Source organism: Oncorhynchus mykiss, chromosome 24 (genome assembly GCF_057628025.1).
Source record: "Oncorhynchus mykiss isolate SJ-2025 chromosome 24, ASM5762802v1, whole genome shotgun sequence".
Taxonomy (NCBI): domain Eukaryota; kingdom Metazoa; phylum Chordata; class Actinopteri; order Salmoniformes; family Salmonidae; genus Oncorhynchus; species Oncorhynchus mykiss.
The window spans coordinates 13807759-13830000 of record NC_143045.1 but is presented as its reverse complement, the minus strand read 5'-3'; the positions used below and the strand labels follow the sequence as shown (position 1 = coordinate 13830000).

The window sequence follows — 22242 nt, the reverse complement described above, 5'->3', positions numbered from 1 at the left end:
GACAGAGAGAGGGGAGATGCGGGGGTATGGGTATGAGACTGATAGACAGAGAGAGGGGATATGTGGGGGTATGGGTATGAGACTGATAGACAGAGAGGGGGGAGATGTGGGGAAAGAAAGAAAGAAAGAAAGAAAGAAAGAAAGAAAGAAAGAAAGAAAGAAAGAAAGAAAGAAAGAAAGAAAGAAAGAAAGAAAGAGGAGATCAATGTTGTGATGCAAGCAGAGGTTGGGCAGAAGAGTCATACAGATCAGACCCCACCATGTTCCTCCACTGTACCAGACACAGAATGGCAGCAGCAGCTCCAGTCTCCCGCTCCCAGTCTCCTGCTCCCAGTCTCCCGCTCCCAGTCTCTTGCTCCCAGTCTCTTGCTCCCAGTCTCCCGCTCCCAGTCTCCCGCTCCCAGTCTCCCGCTCCCAGTCTCCCGCTCCCAGTCTCCAGCTCCCAGTCTCCTGCTCCCAGTCTCCCGCTCCCAGTCTCCCGCTCCCAGTCTCCAGCTCCCAGTCTCCCGCTCCCAGTCTCCCGCTCCCAGTCTCCAGCTCCCAGTCTCCCGCTCCCAGTCTCCAGCTCCCAGTCTCCCGCTCCCAGTCTCCCGCTCCCAGTCTCCAGCTCCCAGTCTCCCGCTCCCAGTCTCCCGCTCCCAGTCTCCTGCTGTTCTCCTCAGAACAGTCAGCTCTGCTAGGCGACTGTGTGCATAGAGAGTCCGTCTGGGAGATAAGGAGCTAAATATAACCAGCTGGCACATACAGTGACACAGTCAACACCCCTCACTGATACTAACTCCCTGTATCTCCAAGGCCATTCTAAACAAGGCAATGCTATTGTTGAAGGTGTCCCCTATCTATAACGCTTTGTGTGTGTGTGTGTGTGTGTGTGTGTGTGTGTGTGCGTGTGTGGTGGCATAGTTTAAAGTGACTAGTGATACATTTATTACACCAAATGTTTAATTATTAAAGTGGCTAGAGATTTGAGTCAGTATGACGGTAGCAGCCACTCAATGTTAGTGATTGCTGTTTAACAGTCTGATGGCCTTGAGATAAAAGCTGTTTTTCAGTCTCTCGGTTCCAGCTTTGATGCACCTGTACTGACCTCGCCTTCTGGATGATAGCGGGGTGAACAGGCAGTGGCTCGGGTGGTTGTTGTCCTTGATGATCTTTATGGCCTTCCTGTGACATCGGGTGGTGTAGGTGTCCTGGAGGTCAGGTAGTTTGCCCCTGGTGATGCATTGTGCAGACCTCACTACCCTCTGGAGAGCCTTACAGTTGTGGACAGAGCAGTTGCTGTACCAGGCGGTGATACAGCCTGACAGGATGCTCTTGATTGTGCATCTGTAAAAGTTTAGGAGTGTTTTTGGTGACAAGCCAAATTTCTTCAGCCTCTGTTGTGCTGTTGCGCCTTCTTCACCACGCTGTCTGTGTGGGTGGACCATTTCAGTTTGTCCGTGATGTTTACGCCAAGGAACTTTGCACCTTCTCCACTACTGTCCCGTCGATGTGGATAGGGAGGTGCTCCCTCTGCTGTTTCCTGAAGTCCACGATCATCTCCTTTGTTTTGTTGACGTTGAGTGTGAGGCTATTTTCCTGACACCACACTCCGAGGGCCCTCACCTCCTCTCTGTAGGCCGTCTCGTCGATGTTGGTAATAAAGCCTACCACTGTAGTGTCGTCTGCAAACTTGATGATTGAGTTGGAGGCGTGCATGGCCACGCAGTCATGGGTGAACAGGGAGTACAGGAGAGGGCTGAGAACCGACCCTTGTGTGGCCCCAGTCTTGAGGATCAGCGGGGTGGAGATGTTGTTTCCTACCCTCACCACCTGGGGGGCGGCCCGTCAGGAGGTCCAGGACCCAGTTGCACAGGGCGGGGTTGAGACCCAGGGTCTCGAGCTTAATGACGAATTTGGAGGGCACTATGGTATTAAATGCTGAGCTGTAGTCGATGAACAGCATTCTTACATAGGTATTCCTCTTGTTCAGATGGGTTAGAGCAGTGTGCAGTGTGCAGTGTGCAGTGTAATTGCGATTACGCTGCACACTGCACCTATGGACCTATTGGGGTGGTAAGCAAATTGGAGTGGGTCTAGGGTGTCAGCTAGGGTGGAGGTGATATGATCCTTGACTAGTCTCTCAAAGCACTTCATGATGACGGAGGTGAGTGCTACGGTGAGTGCTATGAGTCATTTAGCTCAGTTACCTTAGCTTTCTTGGGAACTGGAACAATGGTGGCCCTCTTGAAGCATGTCGGAACAGCAGACTGGGATAAGGATTGATTGAATATGTCCGTAAACACACCAGCCAGCTGGTCTGCACATGCTCTGAGGACGTGGCCGGCGATCCTGTCTAGGCCGGCAGCCTTGCGAGGGTTAACACATTTAAATGCTTTACTCACGTTGGCTGCGGGGAAGGAGAGCCTGCAGGTTTTGGTAGCGAGCCGTGTCTTTGGCACTCTATTGTCCTCAAAGCGAGCCTAGAAGTTGTTTAGTTTGTCTGGGAGCAGGACATTGTGGTCCGCGACAGGGCTGGTTTTCTTTTTGTAGTCCATGATTGACTGTAGACCCTGCCACATACCTCGTGTCTGAGCCGTTGAATTGCCTCTATACTGACGCTTAGCTTGTTTGATTACCTTGCGGAGGGAATAGCTGCACTGTTTGTATTCGGTCATGTTTCCCGTCGCCTTGCCCTGATTAAAAGCAGTGGTTTGCGCTTTCAGTTTTGCACGAATGCTGCCATCAATCCACGGTTTCTGGTTGGGGAAGGTTTTAATAGTTGCTGTGGGTACAACATCACCGATGCGCTTGCTAATAAACTCAATTACCGAATCAGCGTATTCATCAATGTTATTGTCCGACGCTATGCAGAACATATCCCGTGATCTAAGCAATCTTGAAGCGTGGAATCAGATCGGTCGGACCAGCGTTGAACAGACCTGAGCATGGGCGTTTCCTGTTTTAGTCTATAGGCTGGGAGCAACAAAATGGAGTCGTGGTCAGATTTTCCGAAAGGAGGGCGGGGCAGGGCTTTGTATGCGTCGCAGAAGTTAGAGTAACAATGGTCCAGGATTTTTTCTGCCCGGGTAGCGCATTCGATGTGCTGATAAAATTTAGGGAGTCTTGTTTTCAGATTAGCCTTGTTAAAATCCCCAGCTACAATGAATGCAGCCTCAGGATATGTGGTTTCCAGTTTACATAGAGTCCAATGAAGTTCATTCAGGGCCATCGATGTGTCTGCTTGGGGGGCATATATACGGCTGTGATTATAATCGAATTCTCTTGGTAGATAATGCGGTCGACATGTGATTATAAGGAATTCTAGGTCAGGTGAGGAAAAGGAGTTCCTGTATGTTGTTATGATCACACCATGTCTCATTAATCATAAGGCATACCCCCCGCCCTTCTTCTTACCAGAGAGATGTACCGACTCCGATAGTGTGTCTCGAGTGAGCCACGTTTCCATGAAACAAAGAACGTTACAGTCTCTGATGTCTTTCTGGAAGGCAACCTTTGCTCGAATTTCGTCTATCTTGTTGTCAAGAGACTGGACATTGGCAAGTAGTACGCTCGGGAGCGATGCGCGATGTGCCCGTCTACGGAGCCTGACCAGAAGACCGCTCCGTCTGCCCCTTCTGCGGCGCCGTTGTTTTGGATCGCCGGCTGGGATCCGATCCATTGTCCTGGGTGGTGGACCAAACAGAGGATCCGCTTTGGGAAAGTCGTTTTCCTGGTTGTAATGTTGGTAAGTTGATGTTGCTCTTATATCCAATAGTTCCTCCCGGCTGTATGTAATAAGACTTAAGATTTCCTGGGGTAACAGCATAAGAAGTAATACATAAAAAAAACGAAATACTGCATAGTTTCCTAAGAACGCGAAGCGAGGCGGCCATCTCTGTCGGCGCCGGTTGTGTGTGTGTGTGTGTGTGTGTGTGTGTGTGTGTGTGTGTGTGTGTGTGTGTGTGTGTGTGTGTGCGTGTGTGTGCGTGTGTGTGTGTGTGTTTGTGTGTGTGTTTATGTGTGCCTGTGCGTATGAACTGAAACAATGGCTCTCTCCTCTCAATGTATTTATATGTGAATACAATAGTGTGGAATTGTTCTCTTTTCTTGAAGGTGTTCCCTGCACATTGTCACTTTACTGCTGAAGGACATAGCGCAAGGGCACATTGCAACCAGCACACAATGTGAATGCGGTGCTTTTGAAGATTCCCCTCTGTGTGTCTGGGCAGCAAGGGAGGGAGGGAGAGAGGGATGGTTGACATGGAGCATCATTACCATACATAGGATTACAGCTAAATGGACTTCTCCCTCAGGAGGTGACACCACACGCCCACAGCAGCGGAGAGCAGCACCTCCATCAGAGGTTAATGAGGCAGTAATTGGTGTTGTTTTGGAGCAAACAGGGCAGCATTGAGATGCACACTTCATACACTGCATCAAACCACAGTTCTACTACTATCTAACTCCTGCATACACACTACAAAGGCAACTAAGGGTATGCGTGTGTGCGTGTGTGTGTGTGCGTGTGTGTGCGTGTGCGTGTGTGTGCGTGTGCGTGTGTGCGTGCGTGTGCGCGCGTGTGCGTGCATGCGCTTGTGTGTGTGTGTGTGTGTGAGTGTGTGTGTGTGTGTGAAACGTTGTCAGTATTCTGACCTTGTACAACAGACAGTCCAGGACAGGTGCACAGCAGCAGGGTTGAAGTAGGATTGGGTGTTGTGTTTATAAGTGTGGTGTGTGTGTGTTATATAGAGAGCATAGAGGCATTTAGAGTGTGTCTGCACTAGAGGTCTTCATGGATCCACCTGTACCTGAATACCGAGACCTGATCCGGGACCCAAGTAGGTCCGGATCCAGAATTCTAAATAATGTGACGGGTCTGGGTCGGATCTGATTGTCACGGGTCTCACATGTAATTTCAACTGACTTATCTGGAACGACCCATACAGATCCGAACACAACTGCTGTAGTAGAGAGAGCGAGCGAGAGAGAGAGAAGTTTATCATTTACGCTGCTGCTCTTTGCTTTTCACGAGAGTGGTGTATGTAACATGTTGTTGTTGGCCAATCATAAGTCACCGAAGTGGCAAAAGGCTGCAGTCATAAAGCTTCCACAGGTGGGGCAGAAATGAGGAGATATCTAATTACTGAAAAAGGGAATTAAAATGATGGAATTAAAAGTTAAAGGATAGGTTACAGCGACCACGAGCCAACAGGTAAGCTGCTACTTCATATTCTGAATGGAGTCAGTTGTTGTTCTTTGTAATTGTAGGAAGAGAAAGATAATGTAGCATCAATTAGCCTAGCTAGCTGCTAGCTAGGTAGCATAACTAGCTTCTCCTGGTTTAAAGCAGCAAAGACAGGTACTACGTAATCATGTTGAATGATAAATAATCGAGCTATGGTAGCTTTTAGTCGACTATAGCGCAAGTCGGCTTGGTTGGTTGCTGTCTCTCGTCTCTCCCTCCCTATTCCGTGTCACTCGGTAACAGTAGCGTACACACACAGCACGGCCTCTGCTAGAAAGTCACCTCTCTTTAACTTAAAATTAGCTTAAAAATGTACTTTTCTGCTGCTTCCCTCACTCGGATTGGACCGAGTCTGGATCCTACCAGGTCTATACAGAACAGGTTTAGTTTTCCTCGGGTCCGTTCGGAATAGGTCTCAATAGGAAAGCCCCAGGTCCAATTCTAAACGGGTTTCTATATTTTACTTTTTGGTCCCGCCTTGAGTCTGCAGCTATATGAGTGTATTACAGGGAGACAGGGTGTGTAGAGCGAGAAAGACAGAAAAAGACAGAAAGAGGGAGAGAGTGTAGAAACAAGATAAGTATTTGTGTGCCTCTGTAGAGAAGGGAAATGGAGAAGTGTTTCATTAATTTTTCAGATGACAGACAAAGCAATTAACGGTCATCATGCTGAGAGAGAGAGAGGGAAAGAGAGAGAGAGAGAGGGAAAGAGAGAGAGAGAGAGGAAAAGAGAGAGAGAGAGAGGGAAAGAGAGAGACAGAGAGGGAAAGAGAGAGAGAGAGAGAGAGAGAGAGAGAGAGAGGGAAAGAGAGAGAGAGACGGGGAAAGAGAGAGAGAGAGAGGAAAAGAGAGAGAGAGGGAAAGAGAGAGAGAGAGAGGGAAAGAGAGAAAGAGAGAGGAAAAGAGAGAGAGAGAGAGGGAAAGAGAGAGAGAGAGAGGAAAAGAGAGAGAGAGGGACGGGGGGGAGAGAGAGGGAAAGAGAGAGAGAGAGAGGGAAAGAGAGAGAGAGAGGAAAAGAGAGAGAGAGGGACGGGGGGAGAGAGAGGGAAAGAGAGAGAGAGACGTGTGAGAGAGAGAGAGAGAGAGAGAGGGAAAGAGAGAGAGAGAGCGAGAGAGAGAGAGAGAGAGAGAGGAAAAGAGAGAGAGGGGGGACAGTGGTACAGAGAAATAATACAGAACACGTGTACATTTACCTCGCTTCTCTCTCCCCCGTCTCTCTCTTTCTCACCCTGTCTCTCTCTCTATCTCACCCTTTCTCTCTCTCACCCGTCTCTCTCTATCTCTCTCACCCGTCTCTCTCTCTATCTCTCTCACCCCGTCTCTCTCTCTATCTCTCTCACCCCGTCTCTCTCTCTAGCCTCTACTATAATATTGAAAATCTGCTTACTACTAAATCAGTGGAAAACGGAGTAAAACAGTGTTTAACCTTCTGTCTCCCCCTCCCTCCCTCACTCCCTCCCTCTCTCTCTCTCTCTCTCTCTCTCTCTCTCTCTCTCTCTCTCTCTCACACTCCATCCATTTTTCTCCTTTCCTCTAAGGGAAATTAGGGAATGGACAATGGGTTCCCTAAGGACATCACAGATAGAACGTAATCTCAACCAATCAGATGATAGATCTGATTAACCACTTAAACCAACTATGTACAGAGGAGAGCTGATGGGGAGAGAAAGAGATTAAATAAACGTGCAAAGGAGAGAAGAAGCGAGATTGAAGATGAAGAAAGAACTGGATGAAGAGAGACAATTGAAGAGAGGAAAGAGGTAGGAGAAAAGAACAGAGCGAAGGACAAGTCATTATTCTCAGAGATCAGCCTGTCATCTCACTCATATCCCCCCCACCTCTCCTCGGTCCCCTATAGCCTTCTAATCTCTGCTCTACTCCTCCTTCTCTCCTCCTCGTCACCATCTGTCTCCCTCTCTCTCTGTCAGAATGCTGATCCATATTCCAGGGTTTTTTAGTAACAATAGAAGCAGTTGTAAATAATCCTACAGAGAATGACATGTTCCCCAGGCCAACACACACGCACACACACACACACACACACACACACACACACACACACACACACACAACCACTGCAACAGTAAACACTCCACACATTGCCTGAAATCTCACCACATAATAGATGTTAGCATAAAGTGAGAGAGAAAAATTGAGAGAAAACAGAGAGAGGTTGAGAGAAGGAGTGTATGAAAGAAAAAGACACAGCATGTTAGGCATTCTGCTCCATGAACAGACAAATGACATGACAGGGAGATGAAGTCAAAAGACTGGGATAGTAAGAGAGAGGGAGGAGAAACGAGAGAGAGGGAGGAGAAACGAGAGAGAGGGAGCAGAAACGAGAGAGAGAGAGGAGAAACGAGAGAGAGGGAGGAGAAACGAGAGAGAGGGAGCAGAAACGAGAGGGAGGGAGGAGAAACGAGAGAGAGGGAGCAGAAACGAGAGGGAGGGAGGAGAAACGAGAGAGAGGGAGGAGAAACGAGAGAGAGGGAGCAGAAACGAGAGAGAGGGAGGAGAAACGAGAGAGAGGGAGGAGAAACAAGAGAGAGAGAGGAGAAACGAGAGAGAGGGAGGAGAAACGAGCGAGAGGGAGGAGAAACGAGAGGGAGGGAGGAGAAACGAGCGAGAGGGAGGAGAAACGAGAGGGAGGGAGGAGAAACGAGAGAGAGGGAGGAGAAACGAGCGAGAGGGAGGAGAAACGAGAGGGAGGGAGGAGAAACGAGAGAGAGGGAGGAGAAACGAGAGGGAGGAGAAACGAGAGAGAGGGAGGAGAAACGAGCGAGAGGGAGGAGAAATGAGAGAGAGAGAGAAAGGCAGCTAAAAGGAGGTGTAAATTACAATACCAGATGCATGCTGGTCTCCTGCAGAGTGCAGAAATCAGTGTGAATATGTATTCAGCTGCTGCTTCCTCTCCTTCTGTCCCACACTTTGTTACTCTCACTGTGTTCCTCTCTCTCTCTCTCTTTATCTTTCTCTCTCTCTCTCTCTCTTTATCTCTCTCTCTTCATCTTTCTCTCTCTCTCAAAGGAAGCAGCCAGTCAGATGATTGGCACCTACCATAGGAGCTCACGTAAGCAGGTGAGAGAAGAGGAGATGATGGAGAGGAAGAGAGAGAGGGGACAGGAAGGTAGATGCCTAAAGGGACAAACACACCCTTATAGATGGAAAGAGAGAAAGAAAGGCTAGCCTTCACTCAGGTTCTAAAGAGATAGATTTAGAGAGCAGAGCTGCCACACACATCTATCCCTGTCTCTCCCTCTTTCATGTGTTATATTTCTCTCTCTCCCTACCATCCCTCTGTCCCTCTCTCTCTCTTTCACCCTCTCCAACACTATCACTTTCTCTCTGGAGAGAGAGAGAGAGAGAGAGAGAGAGAGAGAGAGAGAGAGAGAGAGAGAGAGAGAGAGAGACCATCATGCTCATTGGTGTAGAACAGCAGCGTCTAAGTGGCCGTTAAGTAAACAGACAGTAGCTAAAAACTCTCAGAACTATTTGGGCCTGTCCCTGTACCCATTACATCTTGATGAGGTCTTTTCTAGTGCTTTATAATGGGGAATCATAGAGCTGCTAGACCGTTAGCCAACACATCCCAGACAGGGATAGCAGGGATAACAGGAGGAGTGGTTAAACAAGCCTTTCTCTCCTCTACTTCCCATTCCTCCTATCCTGTAGAATCATTCTTTTCCTCTCCTCAATCCCTTTCCCTCTTCTACCCATCTCTGTCCCCTGGAGGCGTGGTGCAGGTGTGCTGATGGGTATTGTGGTGATGGGTTTATTGATCAGCTGATGGTGTAGAGAGGTAGAGTGATTATAGCCCTGGGTGAAAAGGACTCAGCTGAGACGAGGGGATCACACATTGATAACATACCCTAACTGCACTATTTCAAGTGGAACTGACAGCGTTTTAACTACTTTGCAGATCACAGGAGGTTGGTGGCACCTTAATTGGGGAGGACGGGCTCTTGGTAATGGCTGGAGCGGAATAGGCGGAATGGTATAGATACATCAAACACATGGTTTCCATCTGTTTGATGCCATTCCATTCGCTCCGTTCCAGCCATTATTATGAGCCGTCCTCCCCTCAGCAGCCTCCACCGTTGCAGATATGAAACAAACAGACAATCATAATATCAGTCAAAAGTGTCAAATTCACAGTTAATGCTACACAACCAGGTTTTAAAAATAGGTTATATTTGACTCAAAATTCCATGACATAGAATAAGGCATTGTTGGCAGAATTCACATTTCACATTTCTTGGTAGTCCAAAATATATTGCTACCAGCTGGCCTGGTCCATTGTTTGCTGCCGCCATCCACTCAGGATGCACTTCAGTTTCAATGACTCAAGATTTTGGACAAAAACGTACAAATGTAACTAAGGCTGGGAATGTCAATATAAGGGCACAAGGCGAGACCCAGATGCAGACACGGGAGGCAGATGGTTTGAGTCTTGATATTTATTAAACAATCCAAAAGGGGTAGGCAAGAGAATTGTCGTGCACGTCAAAACCAGTTCAGAGTCCAAGAGGTACAGAGTGGCAGGCAGGCTCGAAGTCAGGGCAGGCGGAATGGTCAGGCAGGCGGGTACGGAGTCCAGAAAACAGGCAAGGGTAAAAAACTAGCAAAAGAGAATAGAGGACTAGCAAAAGAGAATAGAAGCAGGAGAACGGGAAAAACGCTGGTTGGCTTGAAATACATACAAGACGAACTGGCACAGAGAGACAGGAAACACAGGGATAAATACACTGGGGAAAATAAGCAACACCTGGGGGGGGGGGGGGGGGGGGGGTGGAGACAATCACAAGGACAGGTGAAAGAGATCAGGGTGTGACAGTCAATACAATAGTGATGTTTCAAAGTACTTTCGGAAAGCCGGTGTCATTTGGTTAGCTAGCAAGAAATGTGATCGCTTTGCCAGCTTGCTACAGTATACTGAACTTGAACAATTGTTATCCACAGTTAGCATGCATCTCTCAGTTATTTGCATATCGGCCTACTGTAGCTCTGATTGGCTATGGTGCACCTGTCTGTGTAGAGTCCTGTCCTGGACAAGACCGACACGTTTTATTAGGTTTTATTCACTGCAGTCTCTATTAATTGTCCAAACACACGGAATGTTCACAAATGCCTTACTATACGTAATTCCCAAACATTCTATGAAAGTATGAAAACGTGAAAAAGACCATATCTAAGTGCTCGCTTGTCAGAAACTTTTACAAAAAAAAGAGTCATATTGTTCCTGGGGATTTCATGTTGCTAAAACGCTGTCAGTTCCACTTTAAACACATAGTGTACATCAGAGAGGAAAATACACATATGAAAATATACACACAAATAGAATTCCTAAACACAGTAAGTGCGTTTCCATGTAATCCACTTCAACCTACATATCCTCATCTCACAGTGGCTTCAAAGCTCGCACTGCCCATCATACACACACAACTTCAAAGCAATGGGATTCCTCTTGGCTAAGAAGTCATTCCTCAACACACAATTACAAATATATACACACACTCACACGTGTACACACTCACACATGTACACACACGCACACACTCACACACACACACACACACATTAACATGCTAGTAGGCTGTCCATAGTGTGATCAGAAATCGTTTCTCTTCTCTCTCCACCCCTTCATCTCTCATTGCTCCTTTTCTCCTTTGGAGGGTGAAGAGATGACACACATAGCAAATGAGAGGATGACCCCTCTTCTGCTTCATCCCTTGTTCCTACATCAAAAATAAGAGATAGAAAGGATGGATGAAGATCAAATGTGTTTGTGTGAGAGCTGGAGATAGATTCCCTCCCATGCTTCCTCTAGGGCTTTCAGTGGTATAGTTTATCTCCCTATCTGCTAGAGTACACACACACACACACACACACACACACACACACACACACACACACACACACACACACACACACACATACACATACACATACACATACACATACACATACACACACACACACACACACACACACACACACACTGAGATGATCACATTCCCCTCTGAGCCTTGGAGAGGAAGAATCACACAGAATAAACACACTAAAAGAGCAGATCCCCCTCCAATTCACTTTAAGACACACGCATACTGTGCACACAAAAACACATACACAAGGTCGCACGCATACTGTATACACAAACACACATACACAAGGTCACACGTATACTGTACACACAAACACACATACACAAGGTCACACGCACACTGTACACTTGCACAATGAACCTAACTTGCACAATGTCTTTTAAAGAGTCACTGAACACGGTAATTGGCAGGTGTCTTTTTCTGTTGCAAGATCTCAGTCATCTCAGTCATGAGTCGTGTTCCGTGACCGATTCGTTGTTTGGTTAATGATGTTTGACCCCAATGAGACACCGTGGACGCGGAAGCCTAGTTCACTTCCTCCAAATCCCCAGAATTAATCTAAGAGAACTCAAGACATCTGTAATTAATTTAGAAAATTTTGGCAAGGATGTTTTACATCTAACTAAGATGTTTGGTGCAGTATTTCTCCAGTTTAAAAAATCAGTCATTTGTTGTCTTATGTAAACAAAGTCAGAGATGCTGGGCAGGTCTATCTCACTGTCTATGCTATTGGATAGAGAGCGATCCCCGCAGCTGTTCACCCCATGTTAGCGGGCAAATAGACATCGTCAAATCAAAACCCAACTTTCTTTTACCCATTGTGACACACTAATGTTCCAAACGCCATCTTAGATGAGACTGACTTTATGATCAACGTTTATCTTATTTATCCTTTATAGTCAATTTTGACACGAGAATAACTGTTTCTTTTGTTTTTACCCCCTAATTTCATGGTATCCAATTGTTAGTAGTTACTGTCTTGTCTCATCGCTACATTGTCTATCGCTCGGGAGAGACGAAGGTCAAGAGTCATGCATCCTCCGGAACACAACCCAACCAAGCCGCACTGCTTCTTAACACAGCGCGCTTCCAACCCGGAAGCCAGCCGCACCAATGTGTCGGAGGAAACACCATACACCTAGCGAACTGGTTAGCGCGCACTGGGCTCGGCCCGCCACAGGAGTCGCTAGTGCACGATGAGACAAGGATATCCCTACCGGCCACAGACCACAGATCATAGAAACAAGCTGTTGTCACATACAGTGTGTAGACACTGGTTTGGTGCTGGATATAATGAATATGAGGTTGAAAAGTGGTGGAATTGCCCTTTAACATTATAGAAAAGTGACCGTCTTCAGCACCATCTCATCTCATTTCTACCACCAGTGTTTCCACTATATTCATTTAGCAGCATTGCTGCCACGCTCCCCAAAAATAATGAAATGAGTATACATCATTTTCGGGGTGGTCCAAAAAAATCTATGTAAACGTAAATGATTAAAACCAGATAGAAAGTATATAGAAAAAATAATGGACCTATATATGTTTTTAAATAAGATCCTCTTTGAGAACTAAAAATACCATAAATAAAAACTAGGCAGTCTGAGAGAATCTAAAATTCAAAAAATGCCATAGCATGGGGCCCCCATTGATTTTGATGAAGTTTGAGTCACTCAGATAGCATAAGAACACAGCATAAGCCTTGGTAAAATGTATAAAGTTGCAGTAAATTAGCTTTAATACTGTACATTTTCTTTCACCCCATGGCAAAACAAAATTAATGCAGGAAATTTGCTTTAAAACTGAAACCTTTTCTCTCCACCCCATGGTGAAATGTGAAGAATTGCAAGAAATTAGCTTGTGTGTGTGTGTGTGTGTGTGTGTGTGTGTGTGTGTGTGTGTGTGTGTGTGTGTGTGTGTGTGTGTGTGTGTATGTCTGCGAGTGTGCCAGTGTGTGTATGTGTGCCAGTGTGTGTGTGTGTGTGTGTGTGTGTGTGTGTGTGTGTGTGTGTGTGTGTGTGTGTGTGTGTGTGTGTGTGTGTGTGTGTGTGTGTGTGTGTGCCAGTGTTTGTGTGTTGGTCCTGAGCTGTAATAGTATACATAAATCTTCAGAATGGGTGGGACAGGTTAGCAAAACTGGGACACACACACACACACACACACACACACTCTTGTACATCTCTGCCTCTATGTCGAGGCTCCAGAGCCTCTAAATACAGCGGTATTATTAGACTTATAATCACACATATCCTCCATATCATACCAGAACTCTGACCAATGCCTCCATCACTTTTTCCATCTGTTCCTCCTCCTTTCCCTGAGAAATATGACCCCTCTGCTCGCGCTACCATATGCCCATGATAAATCTCCCAGCAACCCTCAATGGTTTCTCACAAAATCAATGTCTAATTTGGAGCATCACTTTATAGACCTTAAGAGAGTGTGTATGTGTGTGTGTGTGCGCGTGCATGAGTGTGTGTTCACAAATGTCTGTAGGTGAGACTTAACTTTATGTGCACCATCTGTCACGCTCTGACCTTAGTTATCTTTGTTTTCTTTATTATTTTGGTTAGGTCAGGGTGTGACGAGGGTGGTTTGTTTAGTTTTTGGTATTGTCTAGGGGTTTTTGTATGTCTAGGGTTTTTTGTATGTCTAGGGGTTTATACGTCTATGATTGCCTAGATTGGTTCCCAATCAGAGGCAGCTGTTTATCGTTGTCTCTGATTGGGGACCATATTTAGGTAGCCATATTCCATTGGTATTTTGTGGGTTGTTATTCAATGTTTAGTTGCCTTGTCTACACTAGCCATATAGCTTCACGGTTCGTTGTGTTGTATAGTTTTGTTCAGCGTTCTCTCTTTCATTAAAGAGTTATTAATGCTTACCACACTGCGCCTTGGTCTCCTCGTTACGACTAGCGTGACACCATCTCAATTCGCCCAAAGGATACAAAGGTGAGAAACAGACCAGGAAGCTAGTGAGATGCTGGGCTTGACAGTAAACAAGCTAATAGGCAAATAGCTAGAGTCCAGGCACCACACCCAAATAGGGAATAAGGTTTTCTCTTAATCATATCACAATCAACTTTTACCAGCTGAATGTAGACGCAAATATAATTTTCTGGACATTGGATGAAGTCCGCATAAATATTTTGTTAAGACACTCCAGGACAGGTCTGGACCAGATTATGTATAAATAAATCATTTTTGGATCTTTCTATCTGTAAAATACAAAAAGAAAATTGTGCATTTTTTTTTCCAAAGAAAATGTTATCTAGAATAAAAAATGGACAACATATCAACAATTCCCTAAGTCTGGAGAATGTATCTAAGCTTAACCGCACACAATTTGGTCTGCTGAGAAAAATGTACTGGTGTGTGGGAAGAGTCAGACTTACGGGAAATGTCAGTTAAAGACAAGAACACTGAAATTAGACTACCAAACGCCGATTAGACGCCAAATGGCTATTTAAACCTAATCATCTCTTCAAAGTAAGTTACTAAATATAGTCCAGTTTGTAACACTATGAAATTTGCTTTTCAATTATGTGTAATTCAATAGTGAGCTTGGAAATGGTTGATGTACAGTGCCAGTCAAAAGTTTGAACACACCTACTCATTCAAGGGTCTTTCTACATTGTAGAATACTAGCGAAGACATCAAAACTATGAAATACCACATATGGTATTATGTAGTAACCAAAAAAGTGTTAAACAAATCAAAATATATTTTATATTTGAGATTCTTCAAAGTAGCCACCCTTTGCCTTGATGACAGCTTTGCACACTCTTGGTATTCTCTCAACCAGCTTCATGGGGTAGTCACCTGGAATACATTTCAAATAACAGGTGTGCCTTGTTAAAAGTTCATTTGGGGAATTTCTTTCCTTCTTAATGCATTTGAGCCAATCAGTTGTGTTGGTGGGGTTGTTATACAGAAGATTCCCTATTTGGTAAAATACCAAGTCCATATTATGTCAAGAACAGCTCAAATAAGCAAAGAGAAAGACATAAGTAAATAGGGAAAATTTCAAGAACTTGAAGACGTTTCTTCATGTGCAGTTGCAAAAACCATCAAGCGCAATGATGAAACTGGCTCTCATGAGGACTGCCACATAAAAGGAAGACCCAGAATTATCTCTCCTGTAGAGAATAAGTTCATTAGAGTTAACTGCACCTTAGATTGAAACCCAAATAAATGCTTCAGAGTTCCTACAACAGACACATCTCAACATTAACTGTTCAGAGGACTGCATGAATCAGGCATTCATGGTTGATTTGCTGCAAAGAAACCACTACTAAATGACACCAATAAGAAGAGACTTGCTTGGGCCAAGAAACACGAGCAATGGACATTAGACTGGTGGCGATCTGTCCTTTGGTCTGATGAGTCCAAATTTGAGATTTTTGGTTCCAACCACAGTGTCTTTCTGAGACGCAGAGTAGGTGAACGGATGATCTCCGCATGTATGGCTCCCACTGTAAAGCTTGGAGGAGGTGTGATGGTGTGGGGGTGCTTTGCTGGTGACACTGTCAGTGATTCATTTAGAATTCAAGCCACAGCATTCTGTAGCGATTACGCCATCCTATCATTTGTTTTTCAACAGGACAATGACCCAAAACACACCTCCAGGCTGTGTAAGGGCTATTTGACCAAGGAGAGTGATGGAGGGCTGCATCAGATGACCTGGCCTCCACAATCACCCGACCTCAACCCAATTGAGATGGTTTGGGATGAATTGGATTTCGGTTTTTGCAGCAAAATATGAAACTGTGTTTTTTTTACATTGGATAAAAGCAGAGGCACAGAGCTACAAAATGGTAGATCATACACTGCATTTGAACAATGGGAAAGTAATTCTGCTTTCGTGGTATCGAATTGTTTTAGTAGCTACTATCTTGTCTCATCGCTACAACTCCCGTACGGGCTCGGGAGAGACGAAGGTTGAAAGTCATGCGTCCTCCGATACTCAACCAAGCCGCACTGCTTCTTAACACAGCGGGCATCCAACCCGGAAGCCAGCCACACCAATGTGTCGGAGGAAACACCGTGCACCTGGCAACCTTGGAAGGCGTGCACTGCACCCGGCCCGCCACAGGAGTCGCTGGTGCGCGATGAGACAAGGACATCCCTACCAGCCAAGCCCTCCCTAACACGGACGGCGCTAGGCCAATTGTGCGTCGCCCCACGGACCTCCCGGTCGCGGCCGGTTACAACAGAGCCTTGGCGCGAACCCAGAGTCTCTGATGGCACAGCTGGCGCTGCAGTACAGCGCCCTTAACCACTGCGCCACCCGTGAGGACCTCTGCTTTGAAAGTTGATAGAATCGTTCACACCCTTTAGCCCTTCCCACTGCTGACAACAATTTACGCTTTTTTGACAACGTTGACTGACGCCAGCCATATTCAGTTGGTGTTGAGCGTTCGTAAATTTGTCAGTTATTCTGTGAAATTACCAGCTACGTCTACCATTTCTATTGAAATCTTTACTTGCATAGTGGAGTCTTTTGTTAAGACATGCAGCTAGTTAGCTAAACAATGAACCATAATCCCAACTGATGACGTTACTACCCTGCATAAATCTGCAGGTAGCCAACCAACAAGGTTTAACGTTAGCTAGTTAACTATAACTAAGAAGGCAAATGGCTCTTAGATACGCACAAGATCATACACTAGCGAGCCAGCTAGGTTCGTCATTTAACAATTTTATTTGCATTTACAGACGGCATACAAGTCTGTTATTAAGGCACATGAAATGGCTCTCCTGTGAAGTTGTCACAATCTTGGAGGTGAGCGGACCAAGGAGCAGCGTGAGTATAGTTCCAAATAAACTTACGAAGATCGTAAGGACGTAGTGCCCAAACACACTAACAAACAATCAATATCCCACAAATGCAGGTGGGGGAAAAGTCTACCTAAATATGATCCCCAATTAGAGGCAACGATTACCAGCTGCCTCTAATTGGGAACCACACAAACCACCAACCTAGAAATCTAAACACTAGATAACAGTTTAGTTTCCTGATTACAAGTCACATTCGTGGGAACTCCTTCAAGACTGTTGGAAAAGCATTCCTCATGAAGCTGGTTGAGAAAATGCCAAGAGTGTGCAAAGCTTGTCATCAAGGCAAAGGGTGGCTACTTTGAAGTATCTAAAATCTAAAATATATTTAGATTTTTAACACTTTTTTGGCTACTGCATGATTCCATGTGTTATTTTATTAGTTTTGATGTCTTCACTATTATTCTACAATATTAAAAATTGTAAAAAAAAAATAAGAAAAACCCTTGAATTAGTAATTGTCCAAACTTTTGACTGGTACTGTATGTCCATTTTAAAGTGCTTAAAATTCATTAAAATGTTGATGGAGGTAGTAGACTGGGATAAACTAAAGAAAAGAAAGTGTGACTGTTTATTTTGTAAATATTAATGGACCAAAATACCAAAAAATCTCTAAATTGATAGGTAGATGCAAAAATGTCATTGCAGCCTGTGGTACCTGGCCATAAATGAGTTCGATGTTCACAAATGTACCCACATTTCTGTGACATGAAAATGATTTATGATTAGTGAATGCCATCATGTAGTTATTTAGATACTTCTCCCTATTAGCTAAAATAATCTAAGCACTTTCAGCTGTAGCGCTAGCTGTTCTGTCTGAACCTAGCGTTGAATAATGGGCATTGGTTGCACGATGCAGACGTTGCCTCCCTCCCAGGCACGTGTTGTAGGCAACCCCCCTGCAGTTGCCTGGTCAGGCGAAACTTGCTAGCAAACATTTGTGTTATGAAACTAAATGGATAATATACTCTGACCCACAAAATGTATTTTCTATATTCATGATCGCGTGGTTAGACAAAGCAAGGAAAGGGAACTTCATAATGGGATGTAGTTTTATTGGAGTTTGCAGCTGTTGTTGGTAAGTGATGGATCTGCTAGCTTCTGAAATGACTTACTCATCCTTTAAAATGTGCCTTCAACTGACACCAATAAAACGAGTCATCTGTTCGTGTCTGTCTGTAGAGATGGGAGTATAATGTGCCTGTGTGTTGAAGAGCGAGGGATGACAGGAGGGAGAGAAATAAGCCTTCACTCCCTTAGACACTGGGATCTGAAAGATGAGTGATCTCCCACACATACTGCAGAAATGCTTACTCAAACATTGATCCCTGCTCTCGCTACACACACACAAACGGCAGCTTTTTACGGACACTGCAAACATTGTGACATTGTCAGAAATGTCACATATTGAGTGTGTAAAAATCCACATGCTGAATATAACTCAAAGCAACCCAGCCCACAATAGCGTCTCACTTTATTTCTAACTTTATTTTATCCGAGAGTGTGTGTATGTCAGAAAGGGTGATCCCTTGTAGGCATAGCCGTCCGCAGCAGGGATGCCCATAAGCTGGCCATCACAGCAGCACCTCCATGGTAAACCCATTGATTTATTATCAGTTAGCTGGCCCCGTTAGGACTGTAAATGATACATAGGGGCTGGGGTGAGTGTGCCCACGACACACACCAATACAGTGTATACTGTAGATCAAGAGGAGAAACCATGACATCTCCAAATGCCAAGGTTCTGAGAAGCAGTGTGTGAATAGGTGTGCCTATCATGATAATAATTAACTATGGTAGCTATTGGTGATTTATGTTTGAGTTTCTCTATAGTATCTACAGTATCTATTGTATTTCTGTTCTATTTGGACCTGACTGGATTTGTATCAGTGTGTGTTATTCTGTATCCCTGCTCCATGTACTATATAATGCATTATGTATGTTAGAAGCCCTACCTTCACATCCCCTTCTCTCCAGGCCAGTGGCAAGTTCCCTTAGGGCTCAGGGCTCATATAAACACACACACACACTGCAGTGTTGGCCTTTCTGTGATGGATGAGTCTTTCAGATAGCTCCACAGACACACCCAGAGAGAGAGAGGGAGGGGGGGGTGTATAGCGGAAGGGGTTTGAGAGGGAGGGAGAAGGACACAGACAGGGATCCCCACCCCCCCAAACAGCCAGGGAAGGACAGAGCCGTAGAGAGAAAGTGGTTGTGTCATTATTCAGCTACAGTTGTTCTACCTCTAATGAAGGGGATGTTATATTACATCTGCTTGTGTACTAATGAAGAACAAACCTCCTCATCCAGAACAAACAGACTATAACAACACAACACTTCCTTGACTACTGGAAGCCTCCAACAGGAGACACGGCCCATCTGCTTCCTCACAGTGTCTCATAGGAAACACACACACGCACAAACACACACACACACGCACAAACACACACACACACACACTTATACACAAACAAACACGCACAAACACACACACAAACACACACACACACGCACAAACACACACACACACACTTATACACAAACAAACACGCACAAACACACACACAAACACACACACACACACCTATACACACATTCAGATACAGACACACACCCACACACGGACACGTGTGTGTACGTGTGTGAACAGTTGCAGACTAATTATTGTTGTGTACCATCTCTAGCCAAGCAGAAATAACAGGACAAATGACGACAACGCCACTGTGCTAGCCCAGCAGAAAGAGACTTAAGTTTCAGGCTAACAAACTCTCAATAACTTTCGCCATGAAAGGTTCCCCTCTCTGTTGATTGAGGTCATTTCTGTCCATCTGTACAGTATGTCCAATCTATATCTAACGTGTGGCTCCCTCTTTCCCCTTGTCCATATTTCACCTTCGTAATCCTTCTCTTAACCCTTCACTCTATTTGGGCTTTTTTTTTTTGGTTTCCATGACAATCCCTCCATCTCTGCCGACCCTTTTCTAAAGCCTTTTTGCTTCGTTCCCGTCCTCTGTTGATCTGCAGACCATGATGTCATTTTTCCTCCCTGCCTTTTATTTCCCTGCCACACCCTGTGAGCACTGTTTAATTCCCCTCCACCCTCTCCAGGGGTGAAACGGGGTGAGGACAAGAGCAGAGGCACTTCATTAATCAATCAACCAACTTTGCAAATGAACGTCTAAGGATCTGGGCACCTCGCCAACACTCCTCACATCCTACGCCGCCACCACCACCCCCGCCGTGCCCCAGACGTACACACACCTCCCTTATTCCCTCCATCCCTCCCACCCCTCCCTCCATCCATCCACCCTCCTTTTCCTCATGCCACCAACAGCTGAGGCCCTCATCCGTTAGCTTTCTGAGAGGTAAATACAATTCCTCTTCAATCATCCATCCATCTGTTTTTATTCTCCATTAGAACTTTTGCCACTAAACTCTGCTGGCCCAACAAGATAGTTTGCAGAGATAGCTCAACCGACCTTGCTCATTCATACAACCAGAAGCTCTCGGTCTTACCAGAGAGAGGTCCTGGCCAAACTCATCCATCACGGCTGTCTGGTAGGGCTCCAGTGACTCCGTCCCAAGCTGATGATGCATAAGGTTCTCACAGTCCCCCTGCCAGCTCACTTTGCGGTACAGGGTGGCCCGCCAGGCCCGCTGAATTCTGGGTAAAAAAACAAATCTATAAATCACACATAAGGAGAGGTCAAAACTGGAACTGAAATGTGAGATTGACTTTGCTGCTGTTTGTGGAATTGAAATAACTGTACAGACCACAATATCAGTATCATTATATATTGTACAAGCACATTCTGAGATTCTCACTGGTCAAGGTCACACACAATGGAGGCTCCTCAGAGGAGGAAGGGGAGGACCATCCTACTCAGTGAATTTCTGAAAAATGTCAACATTAACCATGAAAAAAGTTATACTTTTAAGATACAACTATACTAAATATATTAACATGTCATCAAATAACTGATTAAAACACTGTTTTGCAATGAAGGGCTGCAGTAGCTTCAACAGCACTCTGTAGGTTAACACTATGGTGTCTCCGTAAGACAGCTATTTTCCTTCCTCTGGTACACTGACTTCCATAAAAAAAACTAAGACTCATGGTTCTCACCGCCTTCCATAGACTAACATAGGTAACTATGATATGACGACTTCCAGAGGACATCCTCCAACCTATCAGAGCTCTTGCAGCATGAACTGACATGTTGTCCATCCAATCAAAGGATCAGAGGATGAATCTAGTACTGAAAGAAGAAGCTACAGCTAGCTTGTGGTGAGTAGTTGACTCAAAGACAGAGAAAAACAATAGTTGAACAGTTTTGAACACATTTATTTCTTAAAGTTAAGGAGAAGCAGCAGAGAGAGAGAGAGCTATAGTTCATTGCCAAGATTGTGCAAGGTGGTACTGAATGTGTCACTGTCTGTCACCTTGATTACTCCAATTTGTCTCTCAACCTGTGCACCTATGTTATAAATGTTCATTTGTAGGCTAGGTTGTAGCAACCTCATGATGGGTACAGGGCAAATTCAAGTATCATGCCGTAGCCTAAACCTATCAATGTTACATTGCGCTGGGTGAATGGAATATGAATGACAGTGATCCAATATGCTGTAATAGAAATAAGGCCATGCTCATGAAAAAATACATTGTCCTCCCTGATCTTAAACGGCACCAACCGCCATGGACATACTTAGGAGAAATCTCCGGGGCATTTCTACACAGCCCTTAAGTGATGCACTTCCAGATTAAAACACAAGATACAACAGAGTAAGTTTACCGTTGGTTAAGGGGAAATGGCGCCCATGATAGTGAGGACAGTGTGTCTGCTTGGTTCAATGGGTCATATCACTGCCCTTGTATACAGTGATTCCCTCTGGAGAGTGGAGAGAGGCTTGATAACCACATCACAGTGTGGCATATTGCATTTTTCTCTTTCTCTCCCACACTTCATCTCTCTCTTTATTTCTCTCTTCCCTCTCTCCTCTATCCCTCTCTCTCTTTCCAATACCCCCAGCTCCAGGGTCCAGGGTGACGTGTAGGATCAATTACCCGATGGAGAAACACATTCCCCTTCAGCGGAGCAGGGAGCCAGCTGAGCCAAATGGAACAAATTGAATTAAGCCATAACCCACCGCTTCAAAACCAATAGGTTTACTCTTCCCACCTCCCTCACTTCTTCTATACCCCCTCCATCCCACCACCCATACACCCTCCAATTCATTTACCCCCCCCCCCCCCCTCTATCCCTTGTTCTGTCCACCTTCCTCCCTCCATCCCT

General features: G+C 45.3%; 1 protein-coding gene across 1 annotated transcript in view; it reads right to left on the bottom strand.

The window, feature by feature from the left end:
• Positions 1 to 22242, bottom strand: part of LOC110503785 (schwannomin-interacting protein 1) — a 320215-nt gene that overhangs the window by 282721 nt on the left and 15252 nt on the right. The window contains exon 5 of the mRNA XM_036961845.2: positions 20465 to 20612. Coding sequence (XP_036817740.1) covers positions 20465 to 20612 — 148 coding nt within the window. The remainder of the gene's footprint in view (positions 1 to 20464; positions 20613 to 22242) is intronic.